The sequence below is a fragment of the Vitis riparia genome, chromosome 12, assembly GCF_004353265.1.
Source record: "Vitis riparia cultivar Riparia Gloire de Montpellier isolate 1030 chromosome 12, EGFV_Vit.rip_1.0, whole genome shotgun sequence".
NCBI classification, from domain to species: Eukaryota; Viridiplantae; Streptophyta; class Magnoliopsida; order Vitales; family Vitaceae; genus Vitis; species Vitis riparia.
In genome coordinates, this window is record NC_048442.1 from 8,900,237 (window position 1) to 8,919,913 (window position 19,677).

Sequence of the window (19,677 nt, forward strand, 5' to 3'; positions counted from 1 at the left end):
TCATTTTTAATCAATGCTAGGAGCATTTGGATTTAAAATTTTCGGTGAATGCATATGTTTTTCTTCTTCACGTTTAGTTCACTTCCAGTAGAAAATTCTTTTTCCCTTGAGTTTGCTGTAAGTAGAGTAAATGAGGTGAGTGAGTGATTTTTCTTCTTCACTAAGTCTAAGATACAAAGCCACGATTCTTAAGGTTGATGGTAGAGTGATATCCAGTGTAATGAGCCTTTAGGTAGCTATACCCAAGTGTCCCTTAGAATTGTTTGGATTAACCAAGGGGATGAAAACCCTTCTAGTAGGGTTGGTCCTAAACATGGATCACAATATTTGCATTGCGAAGAGACAAGGTAATGAAGGTAATAACTCTCTCCTTCCCTAATTTTCCCTTTGGTTAATTTTCAATCAATTAATTGCTCATTTTCATCACTAAAATTCAGAGAATTGTCCCCTTTGATTTTCTTCAACACACTACATTTTCACTCTTCTTTCTCAAGAGTTGACAATACTATTCTGAGCTGTCAAAAACAACTCACTTTCCCTATGAAAAACAACACTCAAATCCCTTTCAAACTATATTGCAATCATGATTCTTGCGGTTAGTGACAAGGACTCAAATTAAACACTTGGATGGCTTTAAAAATGTCTATTTTTGTGTGTTTGAGGCACTCATAACAAGCCTAGTTCTTCAATTTGATGTTAATGCCTTAGAAAATTCCGTTTAATATGTTTTGTGAGATTTTTGCAGAATTAAGGCAGGTTTGGTGCATTTCCAAAACTTCATGGAGAAAGAGTACCTAAGTGGGGTACACTATCACTGATAGTACACTTCAATCTGAGCAGGACCCCCAATAGCGCACTAGGGAGAACCCTTTGTAGATGGCACACCCAAGGAGCATCAATCCAAATTGGACACTTAAAAAAATGCATTTAGATTTCACACCCTTAAGTGACGGTCTGGATTGCGCACTTAGGTGCCTGATTTACATTGCGCACTTTAGAGAAGCGCACTTAAGAGACTTTGCTTAGATTACACACTCCTTAAGGACACCTAGCTGAATAGCACACTTCCCTTAAGTGCTTCAACAATTGCGCACTTCCCAAGCATGTTGAGACCAAAGCGCATCACACCACCCCATCCTGCACAGAATTCACAAAGTGCACCCCAACAACTATAAGTGGGCTATTGTTCATCAATAAACCCAGCACACATCAGCAACCTTAAGTATGCAATTTTCCTCAATAAAGCCACGCACTACCCCAATTCATAAAGTGTTTTCCACTCCTCCGCCTATGAAGCGCACTCTAGATAGCTTCTACTTCAACGCATTGCCTTTATCGCTCCACCTTGCGCTTGTGCTACACCTTCTGATTATTGCACACTTAAGGCTATGCAACAATTAGGGCCCCTGAAGTTTTAATTGATCTATCCTCATCATCATGTTGCTGTACTGAAAAACACATTAAGTGTAGCCAAACGCTCCGCGCAGTCTTATTACTGATGGCAGCATTGACATACTTAGACCACAACATGGGTAGGAGGCAAAGCTAGATAGGGATGGCTTCGGAGTACTAGGGGAGGAGGGAAATTTTCACTTATAAATACCATAACTGTAAATAAACAAACGGGAGGTGGGATTAATAGGGAAATAAGTTAGGTTGTTTTCGTTATTTTATATTTCTTTTCTTTTTTGTACCTTTTCCTTGTTTTAGTAAATCTTTCTTTTTTAGTTTTATGTTTCAGTGTTTGTTTATGTTTGCGCCTTTTCAATTTGTGTGTGTGCGCGCTTATCAGAAACGAACAAATGAATTAAAATAGAAAAACATGAGAAGGATGAGAAGTCCTCCCCAAGATATGCAAACCTAATAAAAATTGAGTAAACCTCCACAAAACAAGGAGGGCTATACAAAAAAGACAAAGGCCTATACACGTATAATAAATCCAAACCTTGTAGACCCAACTCTAAGGTGTGCAAATCAACAACCAGTTAAGCTAAATTAAACTCAAAGGATAGGGTTTAAAAATGTTTATATAGTAAGCCTAAAAAGAAACATAGAATTGAAGCGAATCCCACAAGCGTCCTCCTAGTATCCTTAAAAATTCTAATGTTCCTCTCTCTCCACACAATCCACATCAAAGAGAGACATGTTATCATCTAGAGAGTTTTGCCTCCATTAGAATTCACAAAACATTTTAAGGAAGTCACCATCATATCACGAATACTACTTGGTTAAACTCAATCCATCCCCGCTTGTGAAAAAATCCTATTCCACAAACCCAAAGTGCTCGAACAGTGCAAAAAGAGATGATCAATCGTCTCACTGCCCTACAAAGCATGCACCAATCAGGACTAAGGGTTTTGAAAAGTCTTCTCAACTCTACCATGTCATTGGTATTCACCTTCTTATGTGTCACTAACCAAGCAAAAGCACTAACTTTAGAAGGGACTTTTGACTTCCACAAAAAATGAACAGGGTAGAAAGGGATAGAATTTGAGATATTGGATAAAGCTGAAAAAAACGAGTTTACCAAGAAAACTCTAAAGAGAATGGAACCCAAGCTTTCACATCCATAACAAAAGAAGATAAATGAACACTGGAAAGTAGAGATAAAAGTCATTCAAGATCCACAATCTCCGCGTCAGATAAATTACGACAAAGGGTGAAATCCAAAAACAAAAAAGCGTTATTACTCATAGTAGTTGAAATAGGAAGGTTTTTGGTTGTGGTGACTCCAAATAGTCTTGAAAATTTTAAGCAAAAAGGTTGATCCCCCAACCACAGATCTTCCCAAAAACAAATTGTGGTCCCATCACCCACCATAAAGCTAGTGTGTAAAAAAAACTTGGAGCAGATGTGCAATGGCCTTCCAGGGGTACCAATGTGACTATCTAACTATATTATTGGCGTCCCATCCATTTGAATGTGTCCCATATGTACTTAAGATAGCCTGGTGCCAAAGGACAGAACTTTCCTTAGGGTACCTCCAAAGCCATTTCCTTAATAAAGTTTGGTTCTGTTGAATATAATGTATTTATAGTGTACAATCTTTCTTTCCTTTCTTAATATAGGTCACATATATGGTAGTTAGTTCAACCTAGTCTTGTATGTATATTTCTCTATTGTAAGAAATTAACAATATGAATGAGAATTAAGGTTCTCTCTCTCTTTTTCAACATGGTATTAGAGCCAAGGAAGAAAACTTTATTCTTTCTGGTTTACCCGTGTAATTAATTCGGGGAATCCGTCCAGTGACCGTGTTTCATTCCGGTCACCTTTTCCATCTCCCAAAGCTTTCCGATCAGCCATATCGTGGTCAGAAAACCCTCATCACCATCAACATTTTTCCGGCGACTTTTTTTCCCCGGCGATATTTTCCGACACTGACCACATCATCAAGAGCGCAAAGAGGAGATCTGCAAATTTTCTCAAAGCACCAAAGCCAAAAACCGATCCACGCGCCTCCCATGCGCCATTTTTCTCCGACAGCCTGAATCCCACGCGCCAGCGCGTGAGGGCGCGTGGCCCACTTTCTGGTGTCGTGCTTCTACCAGCAGGCTCGTCCGGCGCCGTCTTGCACTTATAAGCCTCCATCAGTCCTCTCCGAACCCTGTTTCTCCATTTTTTTGGTATTTCAGCCTCTGCGGGTCTTCTTTCATCCTCCGACGATAGCTCCCTTCCTTGGCCGAGACCTGTGTGTGCCTTGGGAAGGCCTCTTCTTCATCTCCAGTCACTTTTTTCCTTTGTTTGGGTCCCGACATACCAGGTTCTTCTTCCACAACTGTGATCCGACCTCCCTTTAGGGCTCTCTTCGATCCAAACGTGATTCAATCTCAGGTGAAGTGGACATGGTGACTAAAAATCCTATTTTTACATCCGTCATCTCTGGATCTCCTACTATCACATCGGAAAAATTGATTGGTAGTGAGAATTATCTCTCCTGGTCAGCGTCCGTGGAACTCTGGTTTATGGGACAAGGTTATAAGGATCATCTTGTTACACCTGAGGATGCTATACCTAATGTTGACAAAGTGCAATGGAAGAAAATCGATGCACAATTATGCAACATATTATGGCAATCTGTTGATCCCAAAATTTTACATCATCTTCGTGCCTACAAAACCTGCTTTAAATTTTGGACTCAGGCTAAGGATTATACACGAATGATATTCAACGATTTTATAAGGTGATTTATGATATTGTTCATGTGAGACAGCAGAATATGGATCTGTCTACTTATATTGGCCGGATTGCGTCTCTTAAGGAGGAGTTCTTAACTTTGATGCCCTTCACTAATGGTGTTGAAGCTCAACAAATACAGACTGACAAGTTCTTTATAGTGTTAACCCTCATCCGTCTAGATCTTGAGTCTGTCCGAGATCAGATTTTTGCTAGTCCATCAGTACCATCATTGGATGATGTGTTCGCTCGTCTCTTACGCCTCTCCTCTACTCAGACCTTGTCAACTGATAGTCCTTCAGATTCATCTGTGTTATCCTCTCAGACTAACTCGCGAGGAGGACGTAGTGGCAATCGGGATCGAGGACAACGTCCTCAGTGCACCTATTGTAATAAGTTTGGTCACTCTCGAGATCATTGCTATCAGTTACATGGACGGCCTCCTCGCACTGCCCACATTGCTCAGTCATTTGATACTCTGCTATCTTGACCTAACTCCGCTGCGAGCTCCACATCTCAGAGTATCACCCTTATTGGCAGTGATTATGATGTCTATCTCTGATATCAGGCAACCACATCAGCTTTTGTTGCTTCTGTTGCCCAGACCGGTAATGTCTTTGTCTGCTTTACTCAATCTCCTTCTCTTGGCCCGTGGATCCTAGATTCTGGAGCATCTGATCATATCTTGGTAATAAACACTTTTTCTCCTCTATTACTACTACCTCTGCCTTACCTACTGTTACTTTAGCTAATGGTTTCCAAACTATGGCTAAAGGTATTGGTTTGGCTCATCCTCTCCCTTTCCTACCTCTCCATTCTGTCCTTTATGCCCCTAAGTGTCCTTTTAATCTTATTTCCATCAGCAAAATAACTCGCACTCTTAATGTTCTATCACTTTTTCTGATAAATCTGTGATCTTACAGGACCGAAGTACGAGGAAGACGATTGACATAGGGCGTGACTCTCAAGGCCTCTATCACCTCACATCACCTTCATCTCCTGCAGCTTGCATTTCCACCGATGCTCCTCTTCTCATTCACAGTCGTCTGGGTCATCCTAGTCTCTCCAAGTTCCAGAAGATGGTCCCTCGTTTTTCCACTTTGTCGTCGCTTCCGTGTGAGTCGTGTCAGCTTGGGAAATATACTCGTGTCTCATTCCCAAAGCGTTTGAATAATCGGGCAAAGTCTCCTTTTGAACTTGTCCACACTGATGTTTGGGGTCCGCGTCGGACCACGTCTACTTTAGGATTTCAGTATTTTGTCACTTTCATTGATGACTATTGAAGATGTACTTGACTATTTTTAATGAAAAATCAAGCTAAGTTATTCTCTATTTTCTAGAAATTTTATGCTAAAATCCAAACACAATTCAATGTTTCTATTCGAGTGTTACGCAGTGACAATGTTCGGGAATATTTTTCTACACCCTTTACTTCTTTTATGTCCCAACATGGGATCCTCCATCAGTCATCTTGTGCTCATACTCCTCAATAAAATGGAGTTGCTGAGCGTAAAAATTGACATCTTGTTGAGATAGCTCGTACCCTCCTTCTCCATAGTCATGTTTCTTTTCGTTTTTGGGAGGATGCTATTCTTACAGCCTGTTACTTGATTAATCGTATGCCCTCATCTATATTACATGACCAAATCCCTCATTCCCTCATTTTTCCTACCCAACCTCTTTATTTCATTCCTCCTCGTGTCTTTGGTTGTACTTGTTTTGTTCATACTCTCACACCTGGACAGGACAAGCTCTCTGCCAAGGCTACGAAATGCATCTTCTTAGGATACTCTTGACTTCAGAACGGCTATTGTTGTTATTCCCCTGACACTCATCGTTATTTTCTCTCCGCTGATGTCACCTTCTTTGAGGACTCTCCATTCTTCTCATCCTCTAAATCTCTTCCCATTTCTGAAGTATTGCCACTTCCCTATATATCCCCCCCTTCAGATGCGCTCTCTCATCCTCTTCAGGTTTATCATCGTCGACATCGTGCTGTTGCTCCTCCTCTCTCTTCAATTGAGGTACCTGATGACTCACCTCCTATCCCACTGATTTCTCCTACCCCGGCCTTGTCATCTACTGACCATTTGCCTATTGCTCTTTGGAAAGGTAATTGATCTACTTGTAATCCTCATCCCATTTATAATTTTTTGAGCTACCATTGATTATCTTCATCCTATTCTGCCTTTGTCTCTACTTTATCCTCTGTTTCTCTTCCTAAGAGCACTAGTGAGACACTTTCTCATCTTGGGTGGCGACAGGCAATGGTTGATGAAATGGCTGCTCTGCACTCCAATGGCACATGGGATCTTGTTTCTTTACCTCCTAGTAAATTTACAGTTGGATGTCGTTGGGTCTACACTGTTAAAGTTGGTCCAGATGGTCAGGTCGATCGCCTTAAGGCCCGCTTGGTTGCTAAAGGTTATACTCAGATTTATGGTTGTGACTATGGTGACACCTTCTCTCCTATTGCCAAGATTGCTTCTGTTCACTTATTTCTCTCCATGACAGCTATGTGTCATTGGTCTCTTTATCAGTTGGATATTAAAAATGCTTTCCTTCATGGTGAACTTCTCGAGGAAGTGTATATGGAGCAACCACCTGGTTTTGTTGCTCAAGGGGAGTCTAGTTTAGTGTGCAAGTTACGCCGCTCTCTATATGGCTTGAAACAGTCTCCTCGGACATGGTTTGGGCGTTTTAGTTCAGTTGTTCAAGAGTTTGGAATGCTTCGGAGTGAAGCAGATCATTCAGTTTTCTATCATCATAACTCTTCGAGCCAGTGCATCTATTTGGTAGTTTATGTGGATGACATTGTCATTACAGACAATGATCAGGAGGGTCTTGGGCAAACTCAAGTACTTTCTGGGACTTTAAATAGCTCAATCCAGTTCAGGTGTGGTTATGTCACAAAGGAAGTATGCCTTAGACATCTTGGAAGAAACAGGTATGTTAGAATGTAAACCTGTTGACACTCCTATGAATCCAAATGTCAAACTTGTACCAGGAATGGGGGAGCCTCTAAGAGATCCTGGGAGATATCGACGACTTGTAGGCAAACTCAACTACCTCACCATCACTTGGCCAGGCATCTCTTTTCTTGTGAGTGTGGTTAGTCAATTTCTACAGTCACCATGTGACAACCATTGGGATGTTGTGATCCGCATTCTTCGATATATTAAAGGAACACTAGGCCAAGGTATGTTGTATGAAGACAGGGGTCATACCCAAATTGTTGGTTGCACAGATGCAGACTAGGCTGGTTCATCCTCAGATAGGCATTCCACCTCAGGGTATTGTGTTTTTATTGGAAGTAACTTAATATCCTGGAAAAGTAAGAAACAAGATGTGGTGGCCAGATCAAGCGTCAAAGCTGAGTATCGAGCTATGGCTTTGGCAACATGTGAACTCACATGGTTGAGGCAACTCCTTCAGGAATTGAGATTTGGAAAAAATGAACAGATAAAGCTAGTCTGTGACAATTAGGCCGCATTACATATTGCATCCAATCCAGTCTTTCATGAAAGGACCAAGCATATTGAAGTTGACTGTCACTTCATTAGAGAGAAGATCGCATCAGGGTGTGTTGCTACAAGTTTTGTTAATTCAAATGATCAACTAGCAGACATCTTCACTAAATCTCTCAGAGGTCCTAGGATTAAATACATTTGTAACAAGCTTGGTGCATATGACATATATGCTCCAGCTTGAGGGGGAGTGTTGAATATAATGTATTTATAGTGTACAATCTTTCTTTCCTTTCTTAATATAGGTCACATATATGGTAATTAGTTCAACCTAGCCTTGTATATATATTTCTCTATTGTAAGAAGTTAATCATATGAATGAGAATTAAGGTTTTCTCCTAACTAATCAATGAAGCTAACAAGAGAAATAAGGTTCATATCTACAGACACCCTAAACCAAGACCACAAATTACATACAAAAGAATTTTTCAATCTTTGGATCAATAACTCCTCATTGCCAAACGCTAACATGTTCATTTCCTTCCACACTGTCCAAAATATACATAAATGGACCATTGCCAAGCTTTTTAACGAGTTTTACCCACGAAACATCCATGCTACCTAAGAAGAGTTTCCTTCACCGAACAGGAGAGAACTTAAGACACCAAAAAATGAGAAAAGCAAATTCCAAAGAACCTGAGTCTTTGCACAATGTAGAAGAAGGTGATCAACCATCTCTACTTCAGAGAGGCAAAGGAAACATTTGGACCTAGATCTTGTCCTTGCCTAAATTAGAGAGAGCAGCAAACACCTCTTCTTCCGAAAAATGAAGATCTAGCCTCTCAACCTCACTGCTATCTAACCCATCAACACTGGGTCTTTACGCCCCTTCTAATGAAAGGAAGTTACAAAACGCGCCAACCACACTAGCTTTTAATTCATTCTCCTCGACATGCCAACAACCATTCACTTTCACCTTGGTTAACCAGTTTCTTCTGCTATGTGTATTTGTCATCCTATGGAAGAATCTGGTGTTGCAACCCCCCTCCTTCAACCACACTTGATTTTTGTCTCCAAGAGATTTCCTTCCTCAGCACCCACTTCTTATAAGTCTCCCTTGCCTCCTTTCTGGCTTTAGACTCTTCCAGATTTAGGGTTGAACCCTCCTCCTCCTCATCCCAGTACACAACTTGACTAAGAGCTTCTCCCTTTCTAGCCTTAATGAAACCAAACACTTCTTTATTCCAAGTCTTCAAGACTGCTTTTAAGGCTCTCAATTTTGCATCTAAAACAAAGCTAAAGGCCCCATTAAAATTAAAGCTCACCCACCAATTCTTAACCAAATCTTTGAACCCTTCCTCCTTCAACCACATGTTTTCAAATCTGAAAGGAGAGGGTCCCCTCCTCTGGCCTCCCCCCATTGAGCAAAATGGGAAAATGATCAGAAACTAGTCTGGGTAAAGCAAACTACACAATCCCATTTTCAAACTTGAGAAACTTTTAAGTGGACTCCAAAACTGATAGTGGACTTATAGAATTCAAGCCCATCCAAAGTTGGGACTTCATAAGCCTCACACAAATCAAAATCATGTCTAATGGAGTTGAAAACAAACCTAAGGGTTTATATAAAAAAAAGATAACTATAAAATCCCCTACATAAGTCATCCTAATAAAGGAAGACATCACATGGCATATATTACTCATAGTTGCATACACCATAGTACTAACCATCTTCTCTTACTACATTTTAATTTAATCTTCTATTTTTTACCTTTATTATATTACATATTCATATGCACAATATCTTCATATACCTAGGTGACTGTTTGCCACTGCAATTTCACATGATTCCCAAGTCAATATAAACATAAAAGACACCACATTACAAATTCCCCTACTCATGAATATCCTGACTCCACCATTCAACCTGTTGAATACTCATGCAAACAATATCCTCATGTAACTTGGAGACTATTTGTCACTGCATTATCCAACATTCTTGCAGGCCAAAGGAACTTGTATACAAGAGAAGAGCCACCGAGAAGGAGTACAGTTTTGTGCAACTGCTCCCCCCCACTAGCTTGGTTCTCATTTTTCGTGCAGATTTATGTTATTTTTGGAGTTCCTCAACAGAAATTTTTTCTCTGATCTTTTCTTTTCTTTAAGAGAACTCTCCCATATATCATCTTCTTGTTCAAAAAAATTCATTCATCAAATAAATAAATTTAAAAGATAAACTCAAATAGACAAGACTACTTTGCCAAGATAAAGTATAATTAGTCTTTCCCTGTTTTCTCTCCCACACTAAGCTCCAATCAAGACTGCAGGCAGCAAGGCAACAAATCTATTACAAGCACAAATAGGACAAATAAGCAAATTCAGCAGCATATTGCTACAGCAGAAGGGCTTTTGTTATTGCTCCTTTTTTCTTCCTACTTTCCAGCTTTCTTTATACCTTCCCTTTTCTACTAATAATGATCTGTTTCCTATCAAAAATACTTCCATAAAACTTCTATAAAATGCTATGACTGCACTAGCAGGTGAAACCAGGAAAGAAAATAATGTTTGGGAGGGGTGGGGGGCACTCAGCTCAGGTGCAGAGTCAGAGGGGAGGGACAAAATATGGCTTTTCATTAATGAGTTTATCCATTCAATCCCCCAAAACACGTAGAGGATAGAAAGAAGGACAAAAAAAAAAAAAAAAAAAGAGAGTAAGAAAGGTGCATACCAGAATATGTGAGGCACTTGATCCAGAGTTCAAACCAATGTCATAGGAAGAAAAATGGGCCCACTCACTCAGTTTAAACATCCATCTAGAGAAATAGAATTTTACCTTTCAGTTCATAATCATGACATTATGATAGATAATCCAAAAGATCAACATGAACAAAGTTTTACCCATATGAAGCCTGTTTATCAGTCAAAAACCCTCCAGTCATAACCTGGTTTCCAGTCCCTTCGTCAAAACATAGGTTCATATGAATCATATTGTTCAGCTTATCAGAATCTAGAACCTCGCCACAAACAGGGCAGCAACTAATAAGCGGTTCCCTACAATAAAAGGGAAGTAGGATTTAGAATCCAACAAATAGTAGCTTGAAAAGCAAACTACCATTAAATGAGCATTATAAGGTCAATAAAACTGGCATGCATGAGATATTAAAAGTCATAAAAGAAGTGAAAATGGCTCTCAGGGATCCCAGTTTTACCACAAAAAAGGTTACAAAATAAGAGTAGAAGAAAATCGAAAGATTTAGACCAATCACCTTATTCTTCCTAATCAAGAAACAAACACAATAGCATCTCTCGTGCGTCCAGTGTCTCCCAATAACCTCTGCTCCTAAAAATCAAGATAACCTCGGTCCAAGTAAAGGAGCCAACCCTTTTTCAGTCTTTTTATCACAATCCTTCAACTCAGTTTTGAATAGCTTTATTTGAAGAGTGCCAACTTTTTAACAGGAAATTAGTCTCTTTTTTTTTTTCTTTTTAAATTGCCTTTCTTTAATTCCATCTTTTTCTTTTGGGACCACAAGAGGGATTCCAAGCCCTCAGCATTATGTTAATTGGAGGAGAGATTTCAAATCTGTCAATGCACATGATGCATTCTTCTGGAGGCCTAGATAAATGCAAGTATAGTTTCTTAGAAAAATTAATAGATAAATAAAAACTAACCAGAAGATAGATGGTTAGCATAGAAGAGAGCTAGGACTTGAGGTGTATTTGTTATTTATTATTGACACCCTTGTTCAGGGGAGCGCAATGTTGTTCTTAATTTTTCTTTAGATAATCTGAACTTTTCCACCATGCATCATGTAAAAGGAATGCCTTATCCATGTATAAATCAACATAAATTGTCAGCCCATGCAAGCAAAATACAAAAAATAAAATACACACACACACACACACACACAAAAAAAAAGCATAACTTTCACAATTAAAAGCTTATTGCTTCAAAATTTTATAGGGACCATTACTTTTCTTGTTGAATAGCAAGAAGAACAGTCAACTCATCCATGCTAACAACACCATCCTCGTTCTTGTCAGCCGCTTTAAAGAGCTCCTCTTTCTAGCAAACAAGGTAAATATACTGCTAAGATTATAAAATCCACAAAACAAATTCTATAAAGTAGCATTTGAATCATTGACTTTGAAAGAGTCACTTTGGATTTGAGGCCCAAAGTCCAAATATATTGCTTAGAAAAGCCTTTCAGCAATGCAGATTCAAATTTCCAAATGATCCATGAACTGATACTAAACCCCCATATCCATGGATCTGAAATATCACATGGGAGTTCTCACTTTTTGAAACCTCTAACAGTCAAATACAGGTACTCTAATTTACTCCCAAGAAAATTTAGGAAGCCCATACCTAATAACAATAAAAGGTGTGAAACAAGGGACTAAAAATAGAAACCCAAAATAAAACCTTGAGTTTGCACCTTCTCAGCTGCCACTTGATTTCCAAACGCTTTAATTAATTCAGAGAACTCAGAGGATGAAAGCTTTCCATCTTCATTATAGTCCTGTATAAAGTTTAATGGCTTAGGCTTTGCTTTGAAAAACACTATATGGTGTCTGAAAATAAGAATCAGTGAATGAGAAATATCAACATAAGATAATTAGATGCAGTTCCTATTGAACAGATGAAAAAAAAACCCAGATATAACACAGGGCTCTTCCCCGTAATTTTTATGGTCCAATGGATTTCATTAAAGATTGTAGAGCACCTAAGTTCTAAATATTGATAAAAATATCCTTCTATTAATATATTTCTCTTCGTTTCTGATAAAAATAAATAAATAAATATTGATAAAAATGATGAATTTCAAGTAAAATTTACCATTTTCCAGGTAAGATATTTTAGAAATATTTAATTTATTTTGACAGACAAGGAGAAAATCAATAATATGGTGGTGTTAAGCATATCAACTACAATTGCTTGAACAATACGATTATACTCAATAATTGAATCTTTTAGCTTGCAGAAAATTATTCAACAAATTGAGGCTTTGAGTTTGCAATGTGCTCCTTATTGTGATAGATTGTAATCATGATGCTTTGAAAGCATAATTCTGCACTAAAACAGCATTTTTCACATCTCATGTTTATGCAAGCGAGTCCTTTGCGAGGATCACCCTAAAGGAATGAACCTATCCCAGATAGGTGTTGGACATTTGTTGAGACCAACACTATTGCAAAGTATTCTTCCTTTACTAAGACATCAGCAATAAAATCTAAAACAAATTGTGCAGTATGCCCAATATTCACATGGTCTGAAAGTGAGTAACATAACCTCATTAAGCACATTAAGCCTTCAACATAATGCAGTTCATGAAATGTGCTATTGGTCAATTCAATTTATTTTGGAAAAAACTGGAAGGCAACATATTTGAAAAGGGAAAAAGAATGGAAACTGGCAAAAACCATTATGTAGCATGTTTACCCTTTTTTATAATAATTTACATATAAAATTGCTATAAAACAGGAAAAAAATTTGGAAAAAAAAAAAAAACCTACATAGATCACCGCACAAATCTTGACACATCTAAACAGAATTACAAAAATCCATACATTAGATTCAAAAAGTAATTACAGAAACTATTTAATTACTGATTGAATAAAAAAGGCTATCTCTCAGGCTGCTTTGATTATGGTTTGGAGAAGATTTCACGGTGGACTGCTAAAATGATGTGAAGTTGGAAAAGATAAAATGATTCTTGTGTCTTGGAAAATGGGTGCAGTGAAAAAGATGATTATATTTTTTAGCCATTGCCCAATGGTTGGTCTTGCCTCTTATTGCTGTCTCCAGACATTCTTTTCCACTCTGGCATGAAGAATGAGAGAGACCAATTGGTTACTATGTGCTGACACCTGATTTGGAAGACAAAAAGACAGTGTACCAGCTAGTAATGTGCAACCAACTGAAATCGCATTCCTACGACAGAGATGTTATCAATGTATGTTGTTGTTTTCCAAGATAAAACAATAATATAAATGAACATATCCATATCTCATGCCAAAGACTAAGATAAATCAATTTTTTTCATTTGAGAAATTGCTAGAAGTGAGATTGTAGCACTGATTTCAACAAGATCACAATCAAGATATCAATGCTCTCATCATGATTTTATTCATTGGTTCTAAACTATCCCAAAACTGACATAAATTCATAGTATTTCCTTAAACATGACATTTGAGTAGTAAACATAGATGAGTTGATGTATAAAGATCATATGGAGAGAAGATCGAAAATTATTAAGAACATACCACTATAGATAAGATCCTTCTGACAAAACTTCTCTCAGTTTCCGTTGGATCCTGTCAATGTTTTCAAACCAAACGTCATCCATAAAAATGCTCATGAAGGTTTCAGTTATCAACCATCCAATAAGATATGTTTGTAATCTACCACACACCTCAACAGAACATGAAACCGTAATTTTCCCAACGGCTATGCCAGACGAAGATGGATCAAACAGATCAAGTACTTCAGAATCAGACTCTGAATCCTGCGATAGAATTTCAAATGAATGTAACAACACAAAAGGAAAATGAACAAATAGATATTCAGCCATTAGAAATTACATACAATATAAAAAATCTTAAGCATGGGGCTACAAAGAGTAAAGCTAATTTACATTGCATATTTTTTTTACAAGGAAACAGACATATTAATAGATAAAAAGGTGTGTACAAGAAAGGATAAGAGATTCTACAATCAAGACGGGATTGGAAGCCTAAAAAAGTGGCTCCCAACTACAAGAACAAAGAAAACCATCAAACAAGTACTCAACAGAGCTGAAGCTCAAGAAATCAAACCATTTTCCTTAACTCTTTAGCAAAATTACCAATATTTAAACAAAATGGCATGTATATATGTATGACTTATTGATGTATGTTTAGAATACATAAAGAGAACAACTAGGATTTTTAGCCCATAAAGTTATGTTGGCAAATTTTGTACCAATATGCATGCACAGATGTCAAATAAAATACCATGCATACATAATTCAAGTTAAAGAAGCCGTGTCATGCTCATGGGTTATGCAAATAGAAAAAGTTAAAAAAAAAAAAATCAATCAATTCTAGGTATGGAAAGTGGTTTAGAGGCCTCAAGAATACTATTAGATAATTTAACTTAAAAATATAGGTCATAACTAAGCTTCCTCGACTTGATTAATCATGACCTATATTTTAACTTAAAAGACCTTAGGAATACTAATATATGTCAAAGATGAAAGAGAATTTTACAGAAAAATAAAAAACAAATAAATAAATAAGAAAAAATTTCTTCTTTAGGAAAAATGAGAGTTTTTATATGCAATTGCAAACCCCTTCTCAAGAAATTTATATTAGAGTTGCTTCCCATAAAAATGATAATGTAGCAAATTTTTAGGCCAAGGATAGGTAAGGATATTAGATTCCTTGTTTTTTAAGATCTTTCTAAGATTGGGAGACCAAGATGGTAAATAACTCTCTTTAGCAAATCTAAGCAATGGTTTTCAAGGGGTTAGTAGGTAGACATTGATATGATGGGGTTGGAAGAATGGGTGCTTCTTTGTCAAATCATTCTATGCCTCCTTAGCTTCAAAGTGTTCATTTTGTTTTCCTACTAGGGAGTATGAAGTTAAACGATGGCCCTTGGGGCATTTTTTGTTGTTTGGCTAACTATTTAGGAGAAAATCCTAACATTTTACCAACTTATGAACAGGGGATAGACCAGGCTTAGTAAATGCTTCCTAAGCAAAGACCAGTAGGAGGCAGCAAACCATATTCCCATTCACTAACAGGAAACCCTCCCTCTACAGGGCTTGTTGTTGGTGAGGGAGTAAGCAAGTGGAGTAGGAAGGTATGGAGAATAGCCCCTTTGTACTTGTTTTGGTGCTTTTTTTTTTTTTTTTTCTGTTGATAGACCTTGTTTTGGTGCCTTTGAAACGTGCAGAACTTATGAGTGGCTGAAAGAGGCTTTCTTCAAGTCTCTCTATGTTTGGTCAAGGTGTAGATTTTTCTCTTGTTGGATTTTATTTATGGATTGAGTGAGGGCTAGGGGTTATAGCCTTTCTTTATTCCTTGTCTATCTTCTCTTTGTCTCACCCTTGGTCACTCTCTATTTACTTCCTACGTATCTGACATGTGGCCCCCTTTTGGTAAAATTTATCTTTTTTCTTTTTTGGCCTTAAAAAAGAAAATTACATTTTTCACCACTAGTTTCAACAAGATAATATACATATGTATGTTTCTATAATTTGGAAAATTTTGCACTATTAGTGATATCAATACCATTGATACTGTCAGTACATAATTAACTTCATTGTCACACAAACAAACCAGAATGCATGATTTAATCAACATTGCACTAGAACATGATTTCCAAGTCGTAAATGAAGTAACTATTATATACAGAAAATTGTGCACATAATGTTGTAGATATGTGCACTCTATTTCTATTATTTTCCTCTCTCTTTTTTCTTTTTACTAAACAAATTGCATGATCATTTGTTGTTACAATTTAGCCTAACTTCTCCATTTCACTTTCAAAAAGCATGAAATAAATGGAACTCACCTGAGTAAGAAATTCAAAAAGATCAATCTCACAATGGCCAACGAGATTGCTCTTGGATAATCTGTTGGTCTGCACCATAAGGAAAGGTTTTTATGAAGAAAACCACAATGTACAAATAATATTTTACACTTATTATAATATTGTACAGTTTTGAAAGAAACAGAAAAAAGAAAATAGAAAACTTTGCTTTTAGAACTCTCTTGCAAATAACTTTCTTGATTAGAGGGTATTCTTGCTTTTTCAAACACAAACGCAATTACATTAATTTAGCAACTTCAAAGAAGAGATGAGGAAAAAAAAAGCCAGTGAAAAGTTTAAGCAACTCCATTGTTGCTGAATTTTATGGATCTGAGTAAACAATTTGTAGGAATTCAGAGAATAAAATCCCTATTAAATAGGGATTAGTTGACCTATTTATCTCCTTTTAAATAAAGAGATATGGATCAATTAATAGGGATTAGTTGATCTGTTTATCTCCTTTTAAATAAAGAGATAAGGATCAATTCCAAATATCATTTTTGTATTTCAGTTTTTTATGTTTTTATCCCTTAGTTTTAGGGATAGCTTTATGGTCCTATAATTAAGGAATTATCTATGGCAAGTCGTTGCCATCTTTCCTATTTAAGTACTATTATTGTTCACGGTGAAAAATAAGAAAACTGGAGTTTTCCTCTATCGTTCTTGATGGTATCAGAGCCAAATTTGGCTTCTTAGGGTTTCAATTTTTTCTTGAGCCTTCATCATTGGTTGTTTAGGAACCTGCACAAATCCGGTTTTGAAAAAATAAAAAATAAAAATTCTGCTCCTTTTTTTAATCTGAAAATAGAGCATTTCTTGTTGTGGCTTGCATTGCTGCTGCCTTTTAATTGACCATCAGATTTAGATTTTCTGTTCCAGCACTGCCTTATAACCCTTCCTCAGCCTCCATTGTCATTTTTCTCTGAAAAATTCAAATGATGAAATACGGCATGAAATAGGCAAGAATCCTGTTCCGAGGTGACCTTTGGTCAAGAAATTTTATAGTACAATAATATGGAGTTCAGTCAGCCAAAAGCAGTGGCTGCTCAGTGGAAAAGGTGTATTCCAAAAGGAAGAACAAAACTTCTTCCGGTGCCCCTAGCTTCCTTTAGTTTTTTGAGTCCTTTGGTGTCTTCGGGGTTTTTTCATTTTTTATGAAAATTATTAGTTGGAATTCTAAAGGTCTCGGTTCCATTAAGAAAAGAAGAGTAGTGAAGGATTTTTTTTCTCTTGAAAATCTAGATGTTGTCCTATCACAGGAAACAAAGAGGGAGTCTTGTGATAGGAGGTTTGTGGGTAGTGTGTGGAAGATAAAAAACAAACAGTAGGTAGTTCTTCCAGCTAGCAAGGCTTTGGGAGGAGTGGTAATCTTTTGGGATGCTTTGAGGTTTAAGTGCTTGGAGGTTGTCCTAGGATCTTTCTCTGTTGCAGTCAAGTTGGAGTCAAAGGAAGAAGGGTCGTTTTGGCTTTCTTCGATCTATGGTCTTTAGAAATGATTTTTGGTTGGAGCTTCAAGATCTTTCAGGCTTAACTTTTTCAAAACGGTGTGTAAGTGGGGATTTTAATGTCATAAGAAGAATTTCATAAAAGTTAGGAGGCTCCAAGTTAACCTCAAGCATGAGGGATTTTGATGATCTTATACGAGAATGTGAATTAATTGATCCGCCTTTGAGGAATGTGTCCTTCACTTCGTCTAATTTGCAAGAAAACCCTATTTGCAAAAGATTGGACAGATTCTTATTTTCTAGAGAATGGGAGCAAGATTTCCTTCGATGCATCCAAGAAGCTCTCCCCAGATTGACGTCGAATCACTGTCCAATTGTGTTAAATACCAATCCTTTAAAGTGGGGGCCAACAGCTTTTAGATCAGAAAACATGTGGCTAATTCACTTAGATTTCAGCGATAGAATGAGTGTCGGTTTGAAGAGTGGGAAGGTCACCAATTCATAAAAAAAACACAGTTTGTCAAGTCAAAATTGAAAGAGTCGAAGAAGGCGTCTTTTGGAGACTTAAAAGAAAACTAGAAAAATATCCTTTTAGACATAGTGGGTTTGGATGAGAAGGAAAAAAGAAGGGAATTTTTTGTTTGATCTAGCAGCAAGGAGGACATTAAGGAAGGGGGAGTTGAAAGATGTGCTGCCAAAGGAAAAAGTGTTTTTGAGACAAAAATCTAGAGTCAAATGGATAAAAGAAGGGAATTGTAATTCAAAATTTTTTCATAGGATGGCCAATGGTAGTCGGAATACGGAATACATTAAATCCTTAGTGACAAAAGATGAGGTAATCTTAGATAATATTAAGAGCATTTCACAAGAGATTAAGCACCATTTTGGGAAGTTATTTTCCAAGCCTTTAGGTGGTACTTGGAGGATTGAAGGTTTGAATTAGTCTCTTATTTCAGTAGAGAGTGTCAAGTGGTTGGATCGCCCTTTTTCAGAAGAGGAGATTCACAATGTTGTGTTGCATTTAAATAAGGAAAAAGCCCCTAGCCCAGATAGTTTCACAATTGCTTTTTGTCAAGGGTGTTGAGAGACCATTAAGGATGATCTTTTAAGAGTGTTCTTAGAGTTTCACAACAATGGAATAATCAATCAAAGCACAAATGCTACCTTCATTGCTCTAGTGCCAAAAAAAGAGTCAAACAAGTAGGATCTTAAATTATAGACCCATCAGTTTGGTTACTAACTTGTACAAAATCATAGTCAATGTTCTACCAGGGTGGTTGCGTAAAGTCCTCCAAGACACCATCTTTTCAACTCAAGGTGCTTTTGTTGAGGGGAGGCAGATTCTGGATGTTGTCTTGATTGCTAATGAGTTGGTGGATGAGAAAAGAAGATCAAGAGAGGAAGGGTTAGTTCCCAAAATTAATTTTGAAAAGGCCAATGACAATGTTGATTGGGATTTTTTGGACCACGTACTTGAAAGAAAAGGGTTTAGTTCAAGATGGAGATCCTAGATGAGGGGATGCTTATCTTCAGCGACATTTGCAATCTTAGTAAATAGAAACGCTAAGGGGTGGATTAAGGCATACAAAGGCCTAAGACAAGGAAATCCCCTTTCCCCTTTTCCTTTCACCTTGGTGACTAATGTTTTAAGCAAATTGATTGTGAGAGAGAAGAAAAGAGGTTTATTCAAGGGGTTTCTAGTGGGCAGAAATAGGGCCAGAGTGTCTCGTTTACAATTTGCAAATGACACCATTTTTTTTTGTAGAGCATCCTTTGAAGAGTTGCATTCTCTCAAGTTAATTTTGTTGGTGTTTGAGCGGTTATCAGAGCTAAGGATCAATTTAAATAAGAGCACTCTCTCAAGAATCAACATTAGTCAAGACCAAACCGCAAGGTTGGCTTCTCTACTTGATTGTGCAGTCTCTGATTGACCTTTAACGTATTTGGGTCTTCCTTTAGGAGGGAACCCAAATTCGCTCTCCTTTTGGGATCCAGTGTTGGATATGGT

The 19,677-nt window shown here is 37.4% G+C and overlaps 1 protein-coding gene across 2 annotated transcripts in view; it reads right to left on the bottom strand.

Annotated features, from left to right (window-relative positions):
* The window catches only part of LOC117926327 (phosphatidylserine decarboxylase proenzyme 2-like), a 75,172-nt gene that overhangs the window by 24,829 nt on the left and 30,666 nt on the right, over positions 1–19,677 (bottom strand). For both annotated transcript variants that reach the window (XM_034845420.1, XM_034845419.1), the window contains exons 5-11: positions 16,207–16,275; positions 14,060–14,152; positions 13,911–13,961; positions 12,083–12,166; positions 11,618–11,709; positions 10,542–10,694; positions 10,372–10,456 (exon numbers count right to left, since the gene is read on the bottom strand). In XM_034845420.1, coding sequence (XP_034701311.1) covers positions 10,372–10,456; positions 10,542–10,694; positions 11,618–11,709; positions 12,083–12,166; positions 13,911–13,961; positions 14,060–14,152; positions 16,207–16,275 — 627 coding nt within the window. The remainder of the gene's footprint in view (positions 1–10,371; positions 10,457–10,541; positions 10,695–11,617; positions 11,710–12,082; positions 12,167–13,910; positions 13,962–14,059; positions 14,153–16,206; positions 16,276–19,677) is intronic.